The 21,401-nt window shown below is 45.0% G+C and overlaps 1 protein-coding gene across 4 annotated transcripts in view; it reads left to right on the forward strand.

Moving 5' to 3' along the window:
- The window catches only part of NCKAP1 (NCK associated protein 1), a 189,948-nt gene that overhangs the window by 58,664 nt on the left and 109,883 nt on the right, over positions 1 to 21,401 (forward strand). For all 4 annotated transcript variants that reach the window (XM_040357629.1, XM_040357631.1, XM_040357630.1 and 1 more), the window contains one exon: positions 9,143 to 9,235. In XM_040357629.1, the coding sequence (XP_040213563.1) occupies positions 9,143 to 9,235 (93 nt within the window). The remainder of the gene's footprint in view (positions 1 to 9,142; positions 9,236 to 21,401) is intronic.

A 21,401-nucleotide genomic window follows, 5' to 3' on the forward strand; every position in this document is an offset into this window, starting at 1 on the left:
GAAGAAGCCATATCTGAAGATGATCCAGAAACGCTGCCGTCTTTTCTGGGCCAAAGCTAATTTTAAAATGGTCTGTTGCAAAGTGGAAAACTGTTCTTTTGTGAGATTAATCAAAATTAGATCTTTTTTTTTGTTGTTGCAACCATAGGTGCAGCATCCTCTAGTTAAGAGGAGAGAGATCTTTGTCGGCACTCAGTTCATAAGCCTGCATCTCTGATGGTGTGAGGGGTGCAGTAGTGTGTATGGATTAGGCAGCTTGAAAATCTGGGAAGGCACTATCGATGCTAAACTATGTATCTAGATTTTAAAGCAGCATATGCTCCCATCCAGACAATGTCCTTTTTTTTTCAGGGAATGCCTTGCGTATGTCAGCAGGACAATCTTAAACTGCATCTATGATATCAGCATGGCTGCTTAACTGCCCTGCTTGCAGTCCAGACCTTTCACCAATTGAAAATATTTGGCGCATCGTGAAACGAAAAATACGACAAGGAAAGTTCAGGATTGTTGAGCGGTTTGAATCCTATATCAAGCAGGGCCCTGTGCCAACTTTTTTGAGACATGTTGCTGCCCTTGATTTCCAAAATTGTGTTTTTGTAAAATGTTAGATTTTCTCAGGTAAACATGCGATATGCTTTATTTATTTATTTTATTTATTAAAATTCTTAAAAGTACAAAATGGTACAAAACGCAGTCAGTTACCCGTAGGTTTCAATGCGCCGAGAACAACAATACAGCAACAACCAAAAAAAACACAGGCAGCGGAACAGATAACATTTAAAATGGTTTGCAGATCAAAGAACTATAAAAACCTATGTAATTCCATAGGCTTGACTGAAAAGCTCAGTTTTTAGAAGCTTCCTGAACTTAAAAAGATCATTCTCAAGCCTTAATTTTAGAGGCAGGGAGTTCCAAAACTGTGCTCCCTGGACAGCACTCGTCCTCCCTCCGCATTTTTTCTTTCTATTGTGAATAAAATATGGGTTTGAGATTTGTAAATCATTGTGTTTTGGTTTCTATGTAGATTTACACAGCGTTACAACTATTTTGGAATCAGGGTTGTATTTCAGTACTTGGTAGATGCCAGTGGTTTAATTCATTCATGTTCAGGAGCTCTAATTTAGAGATATTTTCAGCTAAATCGGAAAACTTCTTAGGCCCCGTACACACGACCGAGTTACTCGGCAGAATTCAGCCAGAAACTCGATCGGAGCTGGATTCTGCCGAGAAACTCGGTCGTGTGTACACTTTTCAGCGAGGAAGCCGACGAACTCGTCGGGCCAAATAGAGAACATGTTTTCTATTTCCTCGTTGTTCAATGAGGAAAGTTGGCCCGCCAAGATCCTCGGCAGCTTCAACACTGAACTTGACGAGGAACTCGATGTGTTTGGCACGTTGAGTTCCTCGGACGTGTGTACGGGGCCTGACACTCTCCCTTTGACTATGTTGGAAAGATAAGCCAGCAAACCAGGTTACCTGTTGGGCCTTTTCCTTGTGCTTAAATAGTAGTTTCAGGTTGACTTACCTTTTTTAATATACAGAAATGTGTATAATAAAGCATGTTTTGCATGCTGTTCTGTATGCTGGAATTTTTTTTTTTTTTTTTTTTTTTTTTTCTTTTTTTTTTTTTTTTTTTTGCCACTTCAGACTTCACCGCAGTGAGAGACTTGCTCATGATTTTATTCATAATTCCGTCTCTACATCTGGTTTAGCATCATTTGTGGTGTATTTCTTATACAAGTTTTTATACTTGTTATTATTTTTATTATATATTTATTTATTTATTTATATTTATTTATTTATTTATTTATTTTTCTCCGTTTGGGAGACTCTCTTTTGTATTAAGTACGGAATTTTAACAGGTTTTATCCGCGTGACAAAGAGATACCCAGCACCCCTTCTCCCCCCTCCCCGACTAATTCCCCCCTCCTACCCTCCCCCCCTTCCCACACCCCACCCTTGACCATCCCACGACTCCACTATAAGAACTCATTCCCATTAATTGACAATGTGTTCCTATTCCTCTCTCAGGTTTTCTGCGAACCTCCAGGTCTTTTTAAATTCCAACCAGGGAACCCATATGTCCTTTTCCTCTACCTCGTGTTTAAAACTTCCGTATTTTAATTTCTCTCTCCTATAGGTGTCCTCTACGGAGTCGATCCACTCCCACATTTGCGGGCTTTTCGCGTCTCTCCATTTAAGGGGGATCAATCTTTTCGCTGCGTTCAACAAATGAGGGGTCAGGGAACCCTTATACTCCTTCTCTGGAACCTCCCCTCCATGAAAAAGAACTACCCATGGGTTATCTTCCACTTCTTTTTTTGTTATTACCTTTATCAGGGCCAAGATTTTTTTCCAATAGGCTTTAATTTTCAGGCAGTCCCACCAAAGGTGTGCCATCGTTCCTCTTAACTCACAGCCTCTCCAGCATTTCTCTGACTCACCCCCTCTGAATTTGGCCATTTTATCTGGGGTAGCGTACCACCTCGTCAAACATTTAAAGTTCATCTCGGCAGTTCTTACATCTACTGCCGAGGTGTGAGTCATTTTCAGGATTCTTCCTATGGTCGTTTTCCCCCTTGGGACCCCTAAGTCTGTTTCCCAATTTTGGATGTATTTTAGCGTGTCCAACTCTTCCGTTTTCTGCAAGTAATTATAGATTTTAGATATATTTCCTTTTGAGCTTTCGATGCTACACAATTGTTCCAATATAGTGTACTCCTCTTGTGACCTCAAAGGGTGTGGTAGGCGTTTGACGAATGACACTAACTGCAAATATCTCCACTCGTCGAGCGCCCTAATTCCAATCCTATATTTAATATCGTGAAGTGTCCTAATTTTACCATCTAGTGTTATATCTTTTAGCTGTGTTCTATTTGTGATCCAATTTCCCCCTACTTCTTTTGTCCCTGGGGTGAAATATTCGTTTTCTTTTAAATCTATAAAGGGTGAATTGAATTCTGTTTTTAATTGTTTGTGAAGTCTATCCCAGATCCTCCATGCCTTATGTGTAATTGTGTGTGTTGAAGTGTGTAAAGATCTATATTGTGGTGGATTCCAAATTAATCTCCCTAACTGTGCCCTCGCTAATGTGCATTCAATGTTTATCCATCTTTTGTCCTGGGACTCTTTAGCCCATTCTATAACCCGTGAGAGAACCGAAGCGTTATAATACAATCTGATGTCGGGTACAGCTAATCCTCCCTTTTTCTTGGCCCGTTTTAGGGTTTGAGCAGACACCCTGTGTTTTTTATTATTCCAAATATAGTTCATTATGAGGGAGTTAATTATTTTGATGAATGATGGTGGTAGGTAAATTGGGACCATTTGAAACTTGTATAGAATTTTTGGGATGAGAACCATTTTTACCACATTTATCCTCCCGAACCACGAAATTGGTCTATTATATATGTTTTTAATTTCACTTTTTATTTCGTTGAGTAGGGGGATAAAATTTATTCTATATATTTTCTTGATGGTATTTGCCAGTTTTATTCCCAGGTATTTTATTTCTTTTTGCCATTTGAAATTATATTTCTTCCGCAGATATTGTTCTTCTTCTTTAAGAATGTTAATATTCAGGATCTCCGTCTTTTCTGTATTCATTTTGAAGTTTGATACCTCACCATATTGTTTTAAGGTAGCTATTAACTTCGGGAGGGTGACTCTTGGGCTACTTATATAGAATAGAATATCGTCTGCGAAGGCGGATAATTTGTGCTCATCTTCTCCAACTTCTATTCCATATATTTCTGGATTTTGTCGAACCATTGCAAGCAGGGGTTCCAATGATAAGACAAAAAGAAGGGGGGACAGGGGACAGCCCTGTCTGGTTCCATTTCGCATCTCAAAGGGTGCGGATAAAGATCCGTTGATCTTGATCCTAGCACATGGGTGGAAATAGAGCGTTTTGATCCATTTGATCATCCTTGGGCCTATTCCTATAAATTCTAGTGTTTGTATCATGAACCCCCAGTCTACCCTGTCAAACGCTTTCTCAGCGTCTACTGACAGGAGTAGACCGGGGGTCCCTCTTTCTTTGATCTGCTCCATGAGAAGAAGTGCCCTAACTCCATTGTCCTTTCCCTCCCTACCAGGTATGAAACCAACCTGGTCCGGGTGGACAATGGCTGTCATTACCCCCTTCATTCGTTCGGCCAGAATTTTTGCATACAGTTTGGTATCTGCATTCAGGAGTGAGATAGGTCGGAACCCTGAACAATTCGTATTGTCCTTTCCCTCTTTTTTAATGACAGTGATCGTAGCTGTTAATGCCTCTCTACTCATCTCATAGTCTAGCCCCAACCCATTGAAATATTGACATAGTCTAGGGACTAAGATGGTACTAAACCTTTGTATGTAGGCAGACGTGAAGCCGTCTGGTCCAGGACTTTTCCCATTGGGAGCATTCCTTAAGACCTCCCTTATTTCCTGCTCGGTTATACTTTCCTCCATTCTTTCTATCTCATGCTCTTCTATCTTCGGTAGATTGGTTTGCTGTAATACTTCCCTGATCTTATCCTTTTTTTCGGCTGGGTCCCTGATCTTCTGTTGGACGTCGTATAGTTTTTCATAATAGCTTCTAAAGGATTCTGCTATTTTGTTTGTCGCATACACTAAGTCCCCATTCCCATTCCTAATTTTTTCGATAAAATTCCTGGTTTTCTTTTTTCTTACCATTCTGGCCAAATTTTTACTAGGTTTATTTCCCCAGACGTATCTTTCTCTCTCTACCCTGTCTATGAAATTCTTGGTTTCTTGCCCGGCAAGGGCTTTGTATTCATCCCTTGTTATAGTTAACTTACGGAGTGTTTCCCTCTTATGGCCCTGTAATTTATGTTCCTGTTCCAGCCTATATATCTCCTCTTTTAATGTTTTTAGTTTACTCATTCTTGTTTTATTTTTCTTTGCCCCCTCAGCAATAAAAATCCCTCTTATATACGCTTTGTGGGCGTCCCACAGGGTTGCTCCTGTGATTCCCTCCTTGTCATTCTCCTGGAAATACCATTCCAGTTCTTTCTGTACTCTCTCGACCACATCCTCGTCCCTCAACAGACCTTCATCCAATCTCCATTCAGGAGGTATGCATTTTTGTATGGATGTACTTATTTTCATGGTTATAGGGGCGTGGTCTGATAGCGTTATGATCTCACAACTTGCTTCGACCACCCTCTCCAAAAGTCTATGATCTACGAGGATGTAGTCGATCCTCGAGTACGTCCCATGCACAGGGGAAAAAAACGTATAGTCTCTTGTCTTGGGGTTGAGGATTCGCCAGACATCCACCATTTGGTTTTGTATCATTTGTTTTTTCAGTAGCTTAAGGTGCTCACCGTTATTCCCCTGAGCATGGGACGTACTGTCGAGGCTCGGGCACATGCAAAAGTTAAAGTCCCCCATTAACACCACATGTCCCTTTTCAAAATCTTTTAATTTTCTGAGTATTTTACTAATATATTTAGCCGAGTTCACATTGGGTGCATATACATTTGCCAGAGTGTAGTCCTCCTCTCCTAGTTTTATTTTCAAGAACAAGAACCTCCCTTCCGGATCGTTCAATCTGTCCACCACTGTGTATCTAACTCCTCTTGCAAATCCTATGGCGACCCCCCGAGATCTCGATGAGACTGTGTCTCCATAATACCAGACGGGATAATCAGATGAATATAGCTTGATATTAGACTCTAAGGTAATATGGGTCTCTTGTAGGTAGACTATGTCTACTTTATACTGCGTAAGTTCGGCAAGAATTTTATATCTCTTAATATGGGAGTTTAATCCTTTTACATTATATGATAAGAACTTAATATCTGCCATTTATCTCTCTTTTTTTTTTTTTTTTTTTTGCGTTTGGGAAGAATTCCTGTGGAGTCGTGCAGACGGTCCCCCTCCCGTTACCCCCCCTTCCCCCACCTCCCATTTCCCTCCCCCCCTTCCCCCCCTCCCCAACCCCCCCTCCCTCCCTCCCCCTCCCTGGCCCACTCTTGGCCTGGGAGCCGCTGGTAGAAGACTCCTCGCCTTCATCCTTGGCTCCTCTTTCGTGGTGGTGTTCGGGGCTCTCCCTTGGCTCCCCACTCCCTCCCCACCCCCTCCCCCCCCTCACCGTCCCGCCTCTCAAAGTTCCATGCTAGCAGAGCCCATCTATTCCACCCAATCAGGGAGTTCAGGAATTGTTAATTCCATTTTAAGGCAGAATACGTTCAGTTCCTCCGGGTACCTAAGTCGTGCTGTTTTGCCCCCCTTTATACCTATGAGGCACGCCGGGAATCCCCATTGGTACTTAATATTTTGTGACCGCATCAGCTCCAAGAGGGGTTTCAAGCATCTCCTCCTTGCCAGTGTTTCTTTTGCCAGATCGGAAAATATTTGTAAGTCAGTGTCTCTAAATCTCAGGGGGGGTTTTCCCCTAAGCCTACTCCATATTTCTGCTTTATCGATGTAATTCCTGAACCTCACGACCACATCCCTTGGGCCGTATCTTTCCATCTGTTGGGGGTTCCCCACTCGGTGCACTCTCTCAATCTTAAGGGGCTTAGATTCTACCGATCTCTCTAGCAGAGGGTTAAAAATTGTGTTCATGATGCTTCTAAGGTCTTCATCCTTTTGTTCTGTCAACCCTCTGATTCTAAGGTTCTGTCGCCTATTGCGATTCTCCTGGTCCTCAATCCTATATGCCGCCAATCTCTGATTTTCAGTCAGAGCCTTTACTTGCTTTTTCAGGGAGTTTATTTCCTGATCCTGCTCCTCTATTCTCTTTTCCGTCTCTTCCACTCTTTCACGAAGCCCTCCAAGGTCTATTCTTACCTTGTTAATTTCTGTCCTTATGATATTTTCCATGACATTTTCCATCCTCAACAGCATTGCGTTCATCTCTGCCTTTGTGGGGGGCTGTGTATCTTGGGTTAATTCCTCTGCATTATTTTGCTCTTGCTCTTGCTCACCTTCTAGTGTCGTTTCACCTCTAGAGCTCTCCTCACTGCCTGTTCCTACCCCTTTTTTTTTTTCAGTTTTCTTCTTGTCAGTTTTTTTTACAAGTCCTGGGCTTTTAAGGCTCCCTTCCTGCGTCATGTATTGCTGTATGGAGCTGTTCCCCGAATTATTCTTAGTTGGTTTTGTAGTGCCACCCCTCGTTGATCTATTCATTTTATTGAGGGGTCGAATTCTCTTCCCCAGTTTGAAAATGTTTTTTTTTTATTTTGTTTTTATGTAATTAGCGCCCTTATCGGTTCCAAATTTTTCTTCACCGATGGATACTTCTATCCTCCCTTAACTACTTCTTATGCCCTGAAAGAATATTTTATTAAAGAGAGGGCCACGGGCAGACGAGAGCCCCAAACTAAAGAAAAGAGGTAAGGGGCTGATCGACACAAGAGAAGACGTTTGCTGCTGTAAGCAGAGTTACTTGGGCTACCAGCTTTCCTTCTTATAAGGTGAGAACTTTCAGTATTTTTGCTGAATTATCTCTTGTGTTTCATCAGCCCTAAACGTCCTAATTGTTCCAGCGAACAAGGTAAACACTTTATGTCAGGAAGGGTCTAAGTGATCTTTCCCCTATTCCTCAATCATCAAAACTGGGATTTTACCGGCTTCACGCATTCACATATGCGTTTTGTACCGATGACAGTCCTGAGAAATTAATATATTTTTGACCGCTTCATTAACACCACAAACCGGCCGGGGCCAGACAGAGCAGTTCAGTAGAGGCAATAATGGCAGTAAAGGCAGCAACAACAGGAGCCAAATTCATAGATAAATCCCAGGCTAATCAAGCAGTGTAGAGATATTTCAACAGGTGGGGGGCTCAAATAAACCGGCTATCATTCCCCTCAAATTTTCCTTCAATAACTTCACCTTGTCCCGGTGCGAATTATGAATTAAGATATGTTTTCAATAACGTTTTATATTCATATTCCCTTCATATGCCGCAAACAGAGACTTCATAGCCAGTAAAAAAAGATAGTTCTTTACCATCTTTACACAGAAGAGTGCCTTATTGTGTAAAGATATCAGAACTTCATAAGAGCAGTGTCATAGCAAAACGGGAGGGGGGGGATCACGGGGGGGGGGACCCGCTCAGACTCGGCTCTACAGAGCGCCTCACCAGTCCCTTTGGTTTTCCTCCTGGGCCGCTGCCCGGTGGCGTCTCTCTGATGAGCTTCTGCAGACCCAGCACTGCATATTTCCTCTCAGGCTGCTGACCCCCAGTGCTAAGCATACGGTGGCTTCAGTCCTCCGGCGCAGCGTGTCCAGCTGGAGCCCGTTCACCGGCGCCTCTCAGGTAAAGATCCCCTGAGTATGTCTGCACTCGGGCAGGGATGGGGCACCCGCTCGCTCCTCGCAGGTCCCGGCCTCTCACGCTGTAGACTGCGGGGCCACGAGCGGTGCTGACGGAGACTTGGAGCGGCGTGTATCTCCTGCCGCCATGGAGCCGTCCGGCACCTCCCACCTCACTCACGTCACGTCCTCCGCATTACGTGTTGCCTGTATGCTGGAATTTAATCTAATCTGACTTAACGGAATCTGTTGCTTCTGGTGAAAACATGACATAAAATTAAGTTCAGCTTTCATAAAATGATTGCCTTGCTTTGCTTAAATGTGCATCATTGTGTCCATACTACTTGACTATATCTTAACGTTCTAATATCTTTCTAATATCTTTCTTCGCCTTGCTCATTACTCTTGTGTGTCTAACAAGTGTTCTTGCTTATTTTCTTTTGTGGCTTTTTTTTTTGGGGTATTGTGACTTTATCTAGATCGTTTTTACTGTATTTTATGTTTTGTATCTACATTTATTTTGCATGCGTGACGTGGCTTTGCCCGGATATTCTGTTTGGTAAGTTCAGAATTTTAAGTGTTTTGCTTCTACACCTAAGACTGTTGTCTTGCTTTCTCTCTTGTAACATCTTCCAGGTCCATTTTGTGGACTGCTTTATCTCTCATTTCTGCTTTTAACACATTGCCTTATAGTTTAAGTGTGGCATATTTGTGTTTTATTTGCTAGTAGGCAGGTAAGTACACAAGAGTTGAGGGCACACGTAAACTTCAAGATCACTACCTAGTCACTGAGATGTCAGGAGTGTTTTTTCTTATTTGTGGATGGTTTATGTTGAATTGTCTAACATTGTGTCTAAACTCTTCACAGCAACAGCTTGCACAACTCCAAAAAGAGAAGTCTGAGATCCTGAAAAATTTGGCACTTTACTACTTCACATTTGTAGATGTTATGGAATTTAAGGTGAGCATTCTATTTTGTTTTTCTCTTTCCTACATTAACTGTGGCCTAGGTTGTCCTTACGAGTGCTGTTAATGTTATGGCATACAGTGCAATACGTTTTAGACAAATGTATGCTTGCCAAACTTGTGGCATCAGTTTGAACACGGATAGGTTTTTCCCCCTATACCCCTGTTCAAAAGGCCAGATGTTTTAAGACTTTGTTAAACGTGTTTTTGTGGAGGAACTTTAGTTGTCTGTACTGAAATCTTATCCCCACTTGAACATCTCATAAAGATGTGGAGGACTGTTGTAATGCTTTGGGTCCATCTTTTAAGTTCTTGTGGTAAAACCAAGGAAACTTTAGACTTCTGTAGTTTAATAATGCTTTACTAAACAGAAAATCTGCACATACAACTGTAGGATGCACAATACAACACAACTCATAGCTTACAAAAATATACCTACACATTAAACATGTAATATGTATGCATTAAGTAAACTAAACGGTTACCGTATTTGCCGGCGTATAAGACTGGGCGTATAAGACGACCCCCTAATTTTCAAGGAAAAATGTTGGTTTTGGGATATACTCGCCATATAAGACTACCCCCTTCCTACTAGTCTTTCCGGAAGCTGAGGGGTAGCCGGAACCGCTGACAGAAACAGGCTTTTTTCAAATCTCACTGTGCCATTACGTTACATGCCTCACTGTGCCATTACATTACATGCCCCCACTGTGCCATCACTTGCCCCCCACTGTGCCAACAGTGCCATCACTCACGTTTTGCTGATTTGTTTCCAGGCTGGTGACAGTCTCCGTGCTGCGAGCGTCAATGATTTGAAAGTTGCGCCTTCTTCTCAGCGTGTCCTGTGATAGGCGGAACACACATTTTCCCAGCAGCGCCTCTGTTCTGTGTTCCGCCTATCACGGATGTCCTCTCGTCCGAGGATGAGAAGGCATCTGTGATGGGAGGAACACAGAACAGAGGCGCTGCTGGGAAGATTTGTGTTCCGCCTATCACAGGACACGCTGAGAAGGAGCGGCTTTTAAATCATGGACGCTCGCAGCACGGAGACTGTCACCGGCGTATAAGACGACCCCCGACTTCGGATGCATTTTTTTGCATCCAAAAAGTCGTCTTATACGCCGGAAAATACGGTACTCAACTTGGTGTTTAAGATGTAATGTCCTTCAGGGTTTCTTGCTCAGAGTCCAACTCACAAAGTTCTTGAGCGCCTTGCATCCATTTCTTCCTCTTTTTGTCCTTCCAAACACATACCTCCTCCGAACACGTTTCTTTCAAAAGCTCGCCAATCCCCTCCCACCCATTTCCTGCATACACCAACTTCCTACAAAGAACTTCCTGTCTCGGTTATTTACATATCAATGGGAGGGGAAGAGCCTCTGTAAACTTTATGCTCTTACTTAACCCAACTCTATATTATTGCAATAAAGTCACTATACAAATGGCCATAGCAACACAAGGGCAGGGGTATACATATTTTTGTTCAAATGGCATATAACAATGGTTATAGAAGCGCCATCATTTTTGAATGGAGGAGCCAAGAAACAAATAGTGTCTACAACATGGGTGCTCAAGCCGTGGCCCTCCAGCTTTTGTGTAACTACAATTCTCATCATGCCTCTGCCTTTGGGAGTTTTGCTCGTAACGATCAGCCTTGCAATACCTCATGGGACTTGTAGTCTCGCATTAGCTGGAGGGCCACCGGTGGAGCACCCATGATCTACAGTGTCCAATACAAAGAAAAAAAGTACACACAAAGGTATACCACTTGCTCAGTGCTCCTATGTGATCAATGTCTAAGGTAAATCACATGGCAATGGAGGAGTGGAATGGGAGGCAAAAAGGCCAATCAAATCCCTGCAACTCCTTACAAGACCAGGGATGGGTCCCTGGACCAAAATAGAAAAAGAGAAGGGTGCTGGAATTGGTTGAACTGAATGCAACACCATTTATTGAACATAAGCACACTTACAGTACATCTGGGGTACATGGAGATTGGCATGCAGGGAACACCGTAGACAGCAGAAAGGGCACAGGCAGATGGAACAGTATCACCAGGATGAGCAGATGGAAAGGCTAACGGCAGCCACTCCAGTGTCGGAACTGGCTGGCAGCGTAACGGGGTGCACAGGAAGAGAACGCAAACTGTCAAAGCCAATCGGTGATGTGGGCGGGACCAGAGCACCTGTTAACTGCTAGCCAATGGGATGGGTACAGGGTGGCATACTGTTTGCAGGGCTCAGCCCCCTTTCTCAAGCCTGAAGTTTGACTAATTCCAGCACCCTTCTTTTCCTATTCTGGCATGCACAGTGTGCCAATCAGCAGTAGGGATGTAGGAATGCATTATCAAAGGGTTTCCTTATTTCTCTACATAGGAGTCTAAAATGTCCCAAGTTTTTTTTATTGTAGTAAAACATTTTAAATGCCACTAATACATCTGTATTTCAAAGCACAGTGTGCGACGATGTTCTGAAGATTTTTCAGCCATACCTCTCATTGATGGCCGTTGTCCAGTGTTTTGTCCGGCTCAGTGTAATATTGCTAGATTTGTGTTCATCTTGAAGCCCCCAAGGAGGTTTTTATAGTTTATGCCTCAGCTATTCATAAGACACACCCAAAACGGTCTAATAACAAAGATGTCAGGAGTACATGAGGGGGGAAAAAATGAAGTCATTATTAACAGGTCTGTGCTGCTAGGCAATCTGAAGAGCCCGTCTGTCTTCCGTGTGATTGCACCCTTTGTGTATGTAAACCCTTAACATTTTTACAACACTTTTTTTTGTTTTATTAGATATACCATTAACAGTATTATTTCAAGCAGTATTCTCAGCCCTGTCCCATTCACCTCTGTATAATACAGAACATCTCCCTATGTAATGGTGATGAAGAGATGTGGAGGTGTTCTGTAGTGGGAGATTGCTGTTCCTCTATAGCAGGTGTCTCCAAACTTTTCAAACAAAGGGCCAGTTTATTGTCGTTCAGACTTTAGAAGGGCCAGACTGTGGCCAGCGGGGACAGAAAATGTCCTGGGCTTGGCATCGGTGAGAATAAATATGGCCTCAGGGTTGGTGGTCAGTAGGAGGAGGAGTAGTGCCCCTATTAGTAAGAAAAATGGGATCCCATCATTGGTATCAGTGGAAAAAATAGTGCTTTCTTGTTGGTGTCAGTGGAAGGAATAGTACTTCATATCAGTGAGAGGGATAGTGCCCGAGGGCCAGATAAAGGCTAGCAAAGGGCCACATCTGGCCCTCGGGCCGCGGTTTGGAGACCCCTGCTCTATAGAATGCAGTACAGGGAGTGGGAATTGTCACCCTAGGAAGGAAGTGTTACTGGCAGGCTCCCTGGGAGAAAATAAAGGAAAAATGGTCTGAAAATAAATGTGGATACCACATCGAAGGACTAGTAAGCGACCTTTCACACGTACGGACCGTATGTCCGCATTTTTATCCGTCCGTTTGCGGATGAAAACGGGACATACATGGGTCCTTATGTGATTACGGGTGACAGCGGATGAACATCCGCTGACACCCGTAATTTGTCCGCCTCCGCAAAGATCCGCATTTGCAGACGGAAGAAATCCTATTTTTCTTCATTCTATCGGATCGGATGAACACGGACATACGGTCCGTGTTCGTCCGATCCCCCATAGGGGATGTCTGCTGCCAGCTCAGCGGGGATTTTACGGAGGATCCCCACTGAGCTTTGCGGACACACATAGCGGATCATTACTGATCCGCTCCGTGTGAAAGGGCCCTAATAAATCACGATATATAACATGTTTGTTATTTTATTTTTGAAACCCTTGGCCTTTAGTAGAGTTTTTCCCTTTAATCTCTTATCACACTTGTTCAAACCCACCTGGATACACGCTTTCCTTCTTTTGCATTCTAGAGATCTTCAATGTACCCTGCCTGGCATCATGCAGCCATTCCTCTCAAAATGTCCCTGCTGAGTCCTCTTCTTAGCTCTTGTTCTTGATCCCCAATGGCAGAGCTATACTTTACTGGAGGCTGCCAGTTTAATGGCGCTCTCATAGGAAAAAGTGGGGCCACTGTGAAAAGTAACCAGGTGTGCTGCACTCAAATGTGGGGATTAAAGTGGTTGTATCCCTTACATAGACCTAGTGAAGTGACTGGCCTCGGGTGATGCATAAATTAAACCAATTCTTCTACATAAGCTGTAGAAGTTTATCTACAGCTCTACATTTTATCTACAGTCCTCTTTCCCTTGCATATGTTCAAAGTGTATAATTTACACAGGATCTCTGGATTGAAACAAGTACACCCTTTGTAGGGATATGCTTTGTTCAGATTTCATGCCTGAGGTTTACAACCACTTTAATTAAAGCATAACTTGTACTTACAGTTGTTTTTCAAGCAGAAGTAAATGTTTAATGCTGGGAGCCAGGCAGTTGTTATAGCTGCATCTCTCCCCACCCCCCACTGCCAATTCTTCTGGGTCTTGCAGCAACCATCTTTGGCCAGTTGGTGGGCAATCATGTTGTAATTCCTGCACACATGCACAGAAGAGCATCCTCGGCATCTAGCCAATTCCTAGCATTAGAATTTGACAGGAGTGTATACAGTAGTACACTGTGTGTGTGCCATACAGTGTACCCAGAAGAGGTTCTTGGCAGAATAGACAATGGCAATGCATGTCCCTTCTGCCCTTGTACCAAAAATCCATACTTCTGAAATAAACTGGATTGGGTAGAAAGTTAAAGGAAAGTTGCCCAATAAGAGGCAGATTGAAAAAAAATATGCAGGGTTTTAAACCCCTCCCCCCTACTAAAAAATGCTTTTAGGTACAGAAAAAAAGTAAAGTCGGCAGCTACAAATATTGTAGCTGCATTTAAAATAAAGGGCAAAGTCCCTGGAAATGCGCCATGCACACCCTCTGTCCTGACATATTATACCAGGCATTTTTGACTGATGTCATCCTTGTGTGTAGCTTGGAACGCAGCAGCTAATATCCAAACTTTGATCTGGCTATCTCCCTATCATCCTCAGTCTGTTTACTCAGTGATGCCTATAGCCTTAGGCCTCGTACACACGATAGGATCGCCAGAGGAGAACGGTCTGAAGGACAGTTTTCATCAGTCCAAACCGATCCTGTGTAGGCCCCATAGGTTATTTAACCTTCAGTCAAAAAAATGAAAACTTGCTTTAAAATTGAACCGATGGACTGGTAACCGATAGGTCAAAACCGATCGTTAGTATGGAAAACCATTGGTTAAAAACCTGCGCATGCTCAGAAGTAAGTCAACGCATGCTTGGAAGCATTGAACGTCGTTTTTTCTTTATCGTTACATCACGGGACACAGAGCGACATTCATTACTATATGGGTTATATGGAGTACCTTCAGGTGTTGACACTGGCAATCTCAAACAGGAAATGCCCCTCCCTATATAACCCCCTCCCATAGGAGGAGTACCTCAGTTTTTACGCCAGTGTCTTAGGTGTTGGTCATGGTTTAGCTTGCCTCCGCATCCTTGGGATTAGGTGAGCTAACCGGTTCTGTCCAAAGGCCTCAGCGCTAAAGTGGTCAGTAACCGGACCCCAAACCCTTGGGGTATAGCCCATAATGCTTTTCTTTTTAGAGAGCTGGACCCTGGGCCCAGAACTTAGAAACCTTTGGGTGCCTAATGTTTCTGTTGCCAGAGTGCTATATGGGCCCAGGACAGTGGATCCTTCATAGGAACCCAGGGCCTGAAGGTCTAGACATCCCCACGGAGATGGGGGAAGATTGGGCCTCTTGCTTGGCAAAGTCCTGCGGCATGGAGCAGGTAAGTGAGGGGAAAACTTGCGGAACTTGGTTCTTAGCAGGTTTTTTCTGGGGGGTCACAGGGGACATGCCTAAAGTTATGCGCTGCATCTGGCAAACTAGTCACATATCTTAATGATAGGATGGCTCTATGTGTATTTTTTCCCCATAAGAAGTGACCTCCCTTGTAGTGTTGGAAAAGCATTTGAGTAGGGCCTGTGTAATATAAAATGTATGTGTGTGTCAGAGAGCTATGCTTACCTGCAAGCCTCCAGGCGATGCTCCATCAGTCTTCCTCCTCAGGCAAAACGCTGACCTCCTCGTGGTTCCAGCTGGAGCAGAGAGGCTCCCTTCCCCCCAACCCCCCCCCTATCGGCGGGCGCGCGCGTTCACGTGTTATAGGCGCAATTCGCGCTGTTTAGCTGAGGGGGGAGGGGCGGGTCAGTGGTTTAAGGAAGGGGCGGCCCTTCCTTTTCGTTCCAAACAGCATTCGATACATTGGAACTGGGGAGGAAAGACCAGAGCGGCAGCACGGGGCGCCGAGGACACACAGTGGCCAAAAAGAATATTGCAGTCTTCAGAAGACTGTTTTCAAGCCTAGAAATAGGCTGTTTCTTTCCATCTCATAGTTTTTCTTGCAATACTACTCAGGGGGACAGAATGATTTTTCTTTCCTGGATTTGAAAAAAAAAAAAAAAAAAAAGGTCATCTAGGGGAGAGGAAGCATTTTTTATCCCCCAAACAGGTGTTTGGGCAATTAACTTTTATAGTTCCAAGTACCAATAGGTAGCAGGTGTACCTCGGTATTGTACCATGGCATCCGGGTCAGAGGGTACAAGAGGTGGGGATTCCCCCAGAGAGTCTGAGGTCTCGGACAAAGCTATGCCGCTGCTTTCCCCTCAGGGAGCCTTGGGGCCATCGGGATCTGGGGCTGGAGCTGGCGCGGGTCAGTCCAACCCTAAGATGGTCACGGACGAGGTATTACTCACCTCTTTAAGAGAGATGGAGAAAAGAATGGGAAAAATGATAGCCACAGCTATGCGGGGCAGTAAACGGATTAGATCTCCGTCGCCCGAGCGTGGACCCTCAGAAGAGGATGTCCTTTCCTCAGGGGAATTGGACGATCTCTTGGACAAGGACCAAGTAGGTTCAGGGATCGAAGATCCGGATACAGAGGAGTCTGGAGCAGTCTCCCAAGGGGAGGGCTGGTGGATTCAAGCCTTAACGGACTTGGTCCATAATGCATTCAACTTGCCAGTACCAGATCTCCAGGTATCGACGGTTTCAGCTTTGGGCTCACTGAGGGCGCCTCAAAGCAATGCAGTGTTTCCGATCCACCCTCTATTAGAGGGAGTTTTGTTCCAAGATTGGAACAAGCCAGATAAAATCTTCTTACCACCTAAAAGATTCTCTGCCCTATATCCTATGGAAGATAAATTTTCCAAGAAATGGGCTACTCCTGCAGTGGACGCAGCCATCTCATGTGTTAACAAGTCGTTAACATGCCCTGTAGAAAACATACAGGTATTCAAGGATCCAGTTGATAAACGCTTGGAAGCACTACTTAAGAACTCCTTCACTACGGCAGGGGCAGTAGTACAGCCAGCGGTGGCTGCGATTGGGGTTGCTCAAGCATTATCGGATCAAGTTAAGCAGATGCTTAAACTTATTCCTGCCCAGCAGGCAGAAGAATTTTCGGATGTCCCTAGGGCCATATGTTTTACAGTAGACGCAATTAAGGATTCTATCCAGCAAGCGTCACGTTTATCGTTATCCCTTATCCATATGAGAAGACTCTTATGGTTAAAGAGCTGGGAGGCCGAGCCCCCATGCAAGAAGCTCCTGGTAGGGTTTCCCTTCTATGGAGGACGACTCTTCGGAGAAGACCTAGATAAATACATTCAGACCATTTCATACGGCAAAAGTACTCTCTTGCCAACTAAGAAGAAGTTTCAGGGGCCTGCGTTTAAACGACAGTACTCCCCTGGGCAGGGGCCCTCTAATGCCAAACAGTATCGACGGCCTCCTGCGAAAGCAAACTTCGGCTTCAACAGCAAGTCTCAAGGACAGGCTGCTAGAGGCAGAAAGCAGTGGTTTCGCAAACCAGCAAAACCAGCCCCCAAGCCCTTATGAAGGGGCGCCCCCACCCACGAAGGTGGGGGGAAGGCTGCGACTCTTTTCAGAGGTTTGGGAAGCCAGCATTCCCGACGAGTGGGTACGGTCTTCCGTGGCCACGGGCTACAAATTAGATTTCCTAAAGTTTCCTCCTCCTCATTTCCAGGAGTCGAGGATTCCAAACGATCCGGAGAAAAGAGCCGCATTAATGTCGGCATTAAATCATCTACTTTCCCAGGAAGTAATAGTAGAGGTACCAGTCCTGGAACAGGGACTAGGTTTCTACTCCAACCTATTCATCATCCCGAAGTCCAATGGAGATGTCAGGCCAATTTTGGACCTAAAGATGGTAAATGCATACCTAAAGATCCGCTCATTTCGGATGGAATCCGTGCGGTCAGCAGCTGCCACACTCCAAAAGGACGACTTCATGGCGTCCATAGACATAAAGGATGCCTACCTTCATGTTCCAATTTATCAGCCACATCAAAAATATCTACGCTTCATGGTGGCTTTGCGTCACTTCCAATTCGTGGCGCTTCCCTTCGGGTTGGCTACGGCCCCCCGGGTGTTCACGAAGGTCCTAGCTCCAATCCTAGCCAAACTGAGGATCCAAGGGGTCACGATCCTAGCATACCTGGACGACCTCCTAGTCATAGATCACTCGTCTCCCGGCTTGGAGCGAGCAGTGGCCCTCACGGTCCAATACCTCGAGAAGTTCGGCTGGGTCCTAAATCGAGAAAAGTCAGCTTTCCTGCCCACAAGGCAGTTGGAATATCTCGGCATGAGATTAGACACAGAACAACAAAGAGTGTTTCTACCTCTGAGGAAGGTCAAAGCCATCAAGGAATTAATCCTACTGGTTCTAAGCAAAAAGGAACCGACTATTCGCCTATGTATGAGGTTACTAGGCAAGATGGTGGCCACATTCGAGGCGGTACCATACGCCCAGAGTCACACTCGCATCCTGCAGGCAGCCATCCTGTCAGCATGGAGCAGAAGGCCACAGGCCTTGGATATCCCGTTGCCGCTCTCATCAAGAGTCCGACAAAGTCTGTGTTGGTGGTTAGACCCTCAGAACCTACTGCAGGGGAGATCTTTCAGCCCAGTGGCTTGGAAGATAGTGACCACAGACGCCAGCCTGACAGGCTGGGGAGCAATTTTGGATGGTTGCACTCGCCAAGGTACTTGGGCAAAGCTAGAGGAGCAGTTGCCCATCAACATCTTGGAGCTCAGAGCTGCTCGACTAGCCCTCAGGGCTTGGACGTCAAAATTGCAGGGGTTCCCGGTGAGAATTCAATCAGACAATGCCACGGCTGTGGCATACATAAATCACCAAGGGGGAACCAGGAGTCAAGCCGCTCAGAGAGAGGTGAGCTTGATTCTCCTATGGGCAGAGGCTCATGTGCCCTGCATATCGGCAATATTCATTCCCGGAGTAGACAACTTTCAGGCGGACTTCTTAAGCCGCCAGACTCTATGGCCGGGGGAATGGTCTCTGCATCCACAAATCTTTCAAGCACTCTGCCAAAGATGGGGAGTGCCGGACGTGGATGTCATGGCATCGAGACTCAACAAGAAGCTAGACAGGTTCATGTCCCGCTCAAGGGATCCGATGGCCTGCGGAACCGATGCGCTGGTTTGCCCTTGGCATCAGTTCAAACTTCTTTATGCGTTTCCCCCGCTTCAGTTACTACCCCGCCTGCTGCGCAGGATCAGGGTGGAGCACATACCAGTCATCCTGGTAGCTCCAGCATGGCCCAGAAGGGCATGGTACTCACTAATCTTAAGGATGGTAGTGGGAGACCCTTGGACTCTTCCTCTACGGCCAGACCTGCTATCGCAAGGTCCGATCCTCCACCCTGCCTTACGGCATCTAAATTTGACGGCCTGGAAGCTGAATCCCTGATTCTCAGGGGTAGAGGTCTGTCTCAGAAAGTAATCTCTACCCTAATCAGAGCCAGGAAACCGGTCTCTAGGGTGATTTATTACAGGGTCTGGAAGGCCTATGTAGGTTGGTGTGAGTCCAAGCTATGGCTTCCTCGCAAATTCACCATTGATAGAGTTTTAAGTTTTCTCCAGCTAGGAGTGGATAAAGGATTGGCATTAAGCACAATCAAAGGACAGATTTCTGCTCTGTCAGTGTGGTTTCAGCGGCCGCTGGCCACCCACTCGCTGGTTAAGACCTTCCTTCAAGGGGTCTTACGTATTAAACCTCCAGTTAAATCCCCGCTTTGCCCGTGGGATTTAAACCTTGTTCTGTCAAGTTTACAGAAACAACCGTTTGAGCCGTTGGCTGAAATTCCTTTGGTTTTACTGACAAGGAAGTTAGTATTTTTGGTCGCCATAGTTTCCGCAAGAAGAGTATCGGAACTGGCGGCCTTATCCTGTAAGGAACCATATCTTATTTTTCATAAGGACAGGGTCGTTCTCCGCCCTCATCCTTCCTTCCTACCGAAGGTTATATCCAGTTTTCATTTGAACCAGGATTTGGTATTACCATCCTTCTTCCCTAAACCTACTTCCAGAAGGGAAGGGTTGCTGCATACCTTGGATATCGTCAGGGCCATGAAGGCCTATCTTAAAGCTACAAAGAAGATCCGGAAAACAGATGTGCTGTTCATATTACCAAATGGGCCCAAGAAGGGGCAGGCAGCTGCAAAGTCCACCATTTCTAGGTGGATTAAGCAATTAATCACTCAGGCCTACGGCTTGAAAGGGTTGCCTCCTCCAGTATCATTAAAGGCTCATTCTACTAGGGCCATGGGCGCCTCCTGGGCAGCACACCACCAGATCTCTATGGCTCAAGTTTGCAAGGCGGCAACCTGGTCTTCTGTCCACACGTTTACAAAATTCTACCAGTTGGACGTAAGAAGGAATTCTGATACAGCCTTTGGGCAGGCAGTGCTGCAGGCTGCAGTTTGAGACCCTCGGATTCCGGGGGCTCCTCTTTTTTGAGTTAAATTTTAAATTTAAGATTATTTTTCTCAACCAAGTTGGATTTATTATGATTTGAGTATTCTCTAAATTAAATCCTTTTGTCTTGGAGATGTTCTCCCTCCCCTCATTGTAAGCATTGCTTTGGGACATCCCATATAGTAATGAATGTCGCTCTGTGTCCCGTGATGTAACGATAAAGAAAAAGAGATTTTTAATACAGCTTACCTGTAAAATCTTTTTCTTGGAGTACATCACGGGACACAGAGCTCGCACCCCTCTTATGGGGACCATTTTGGGAGGCATACTGCTTGCTACAAAACTGAGGTACTCCTCCTATGGGAGGGGGTTATATAGGGAGGGGCATTTCCTGTTTGAGATTGCCAGTGTCCATCACCTGAAGGTACTCCATATAACCCATATAGTAATGAATGTCGCTCTGTGTCCCGTGATGTACTCCAAGAAAAAGATTTTACAGGTAAGCTGTATTAAAAATCTCTTTTTTTCAGCACGTCGTGTTTTACGTCACCGTGTTCCGACACAATCGTTTTTTTTACTGATGGTGTGTACGCACGACGAACCATCAGTCAGTCTCATAGGTTAAAGGGGTTGTAAAGACAAAAATATTTTCCTCTTAAATTAAAGGAGTTCTCTGACCTAAAACTTTTAACCCCCGCTGTGCCCGGGCTGTAAAACTATACAAAATAAACTTTCACTTACCTGCCTACGATCCCCCGTTGTTCCGATATCGCCGTCCCGGTCTCTTCCGCTTCCTGTGTGTCGGTGACTCATAGTGCGCTCAGCCTATCAGCGGCCGCAGCAATGTCCCGTCGCGGCCGCTGATAGGCTGAGCGCACTATGAGTCACCGACACACAGGAAGCGGAAGAGACCGGAACGGCGATATCGGAACAACGGGGGATCGTAGGCAGGTAAGTGAAAGTTTATTTTGTATAGTTTTACAGCCCGGGCACAGCGGGGGTTAAAAGTTTTAGGTCAGAGAACTCCTTTAAAGTCTGACAGTAGCTGATAAAGTAAAAAGTAATGTTTTGCATTATAACTAGTTTGATACCTGTTGAAATCGAGCCGTTTTATTCACCTCCAGCACTCCTGAATCATTATTCTCACTGACTTCCTGGTTTGCGGTGCACATTCATTCTTGCTACATCACGGCCTAATGGGAACTACAGTTCCCATTAGGCTTAGCCTCCATGCCTGTGAGGGATAAGAGAGCATCTTCATGCAGGGCTGTAGTCATAGGGAGGGGGTGAGCACATTCTGCTTTCCACCATGCAAAACGGCTCAGATGCTGGTGGAAAGCAAGAAGAGGAGAGACAGGGAATGGCA

This window comes from Rana temporaria, chromosome 6 (assembly GCF_905171775.1).
Source record: "Rana temporaria chromosome 6, aRanTem1.1, whole genome shotgun sequence".
Lineage (NCBI taxonomy): Eukaryota > Metazoa > Chordata > Amphibia > Anura > Ranidae > Rana > Rana temporaria.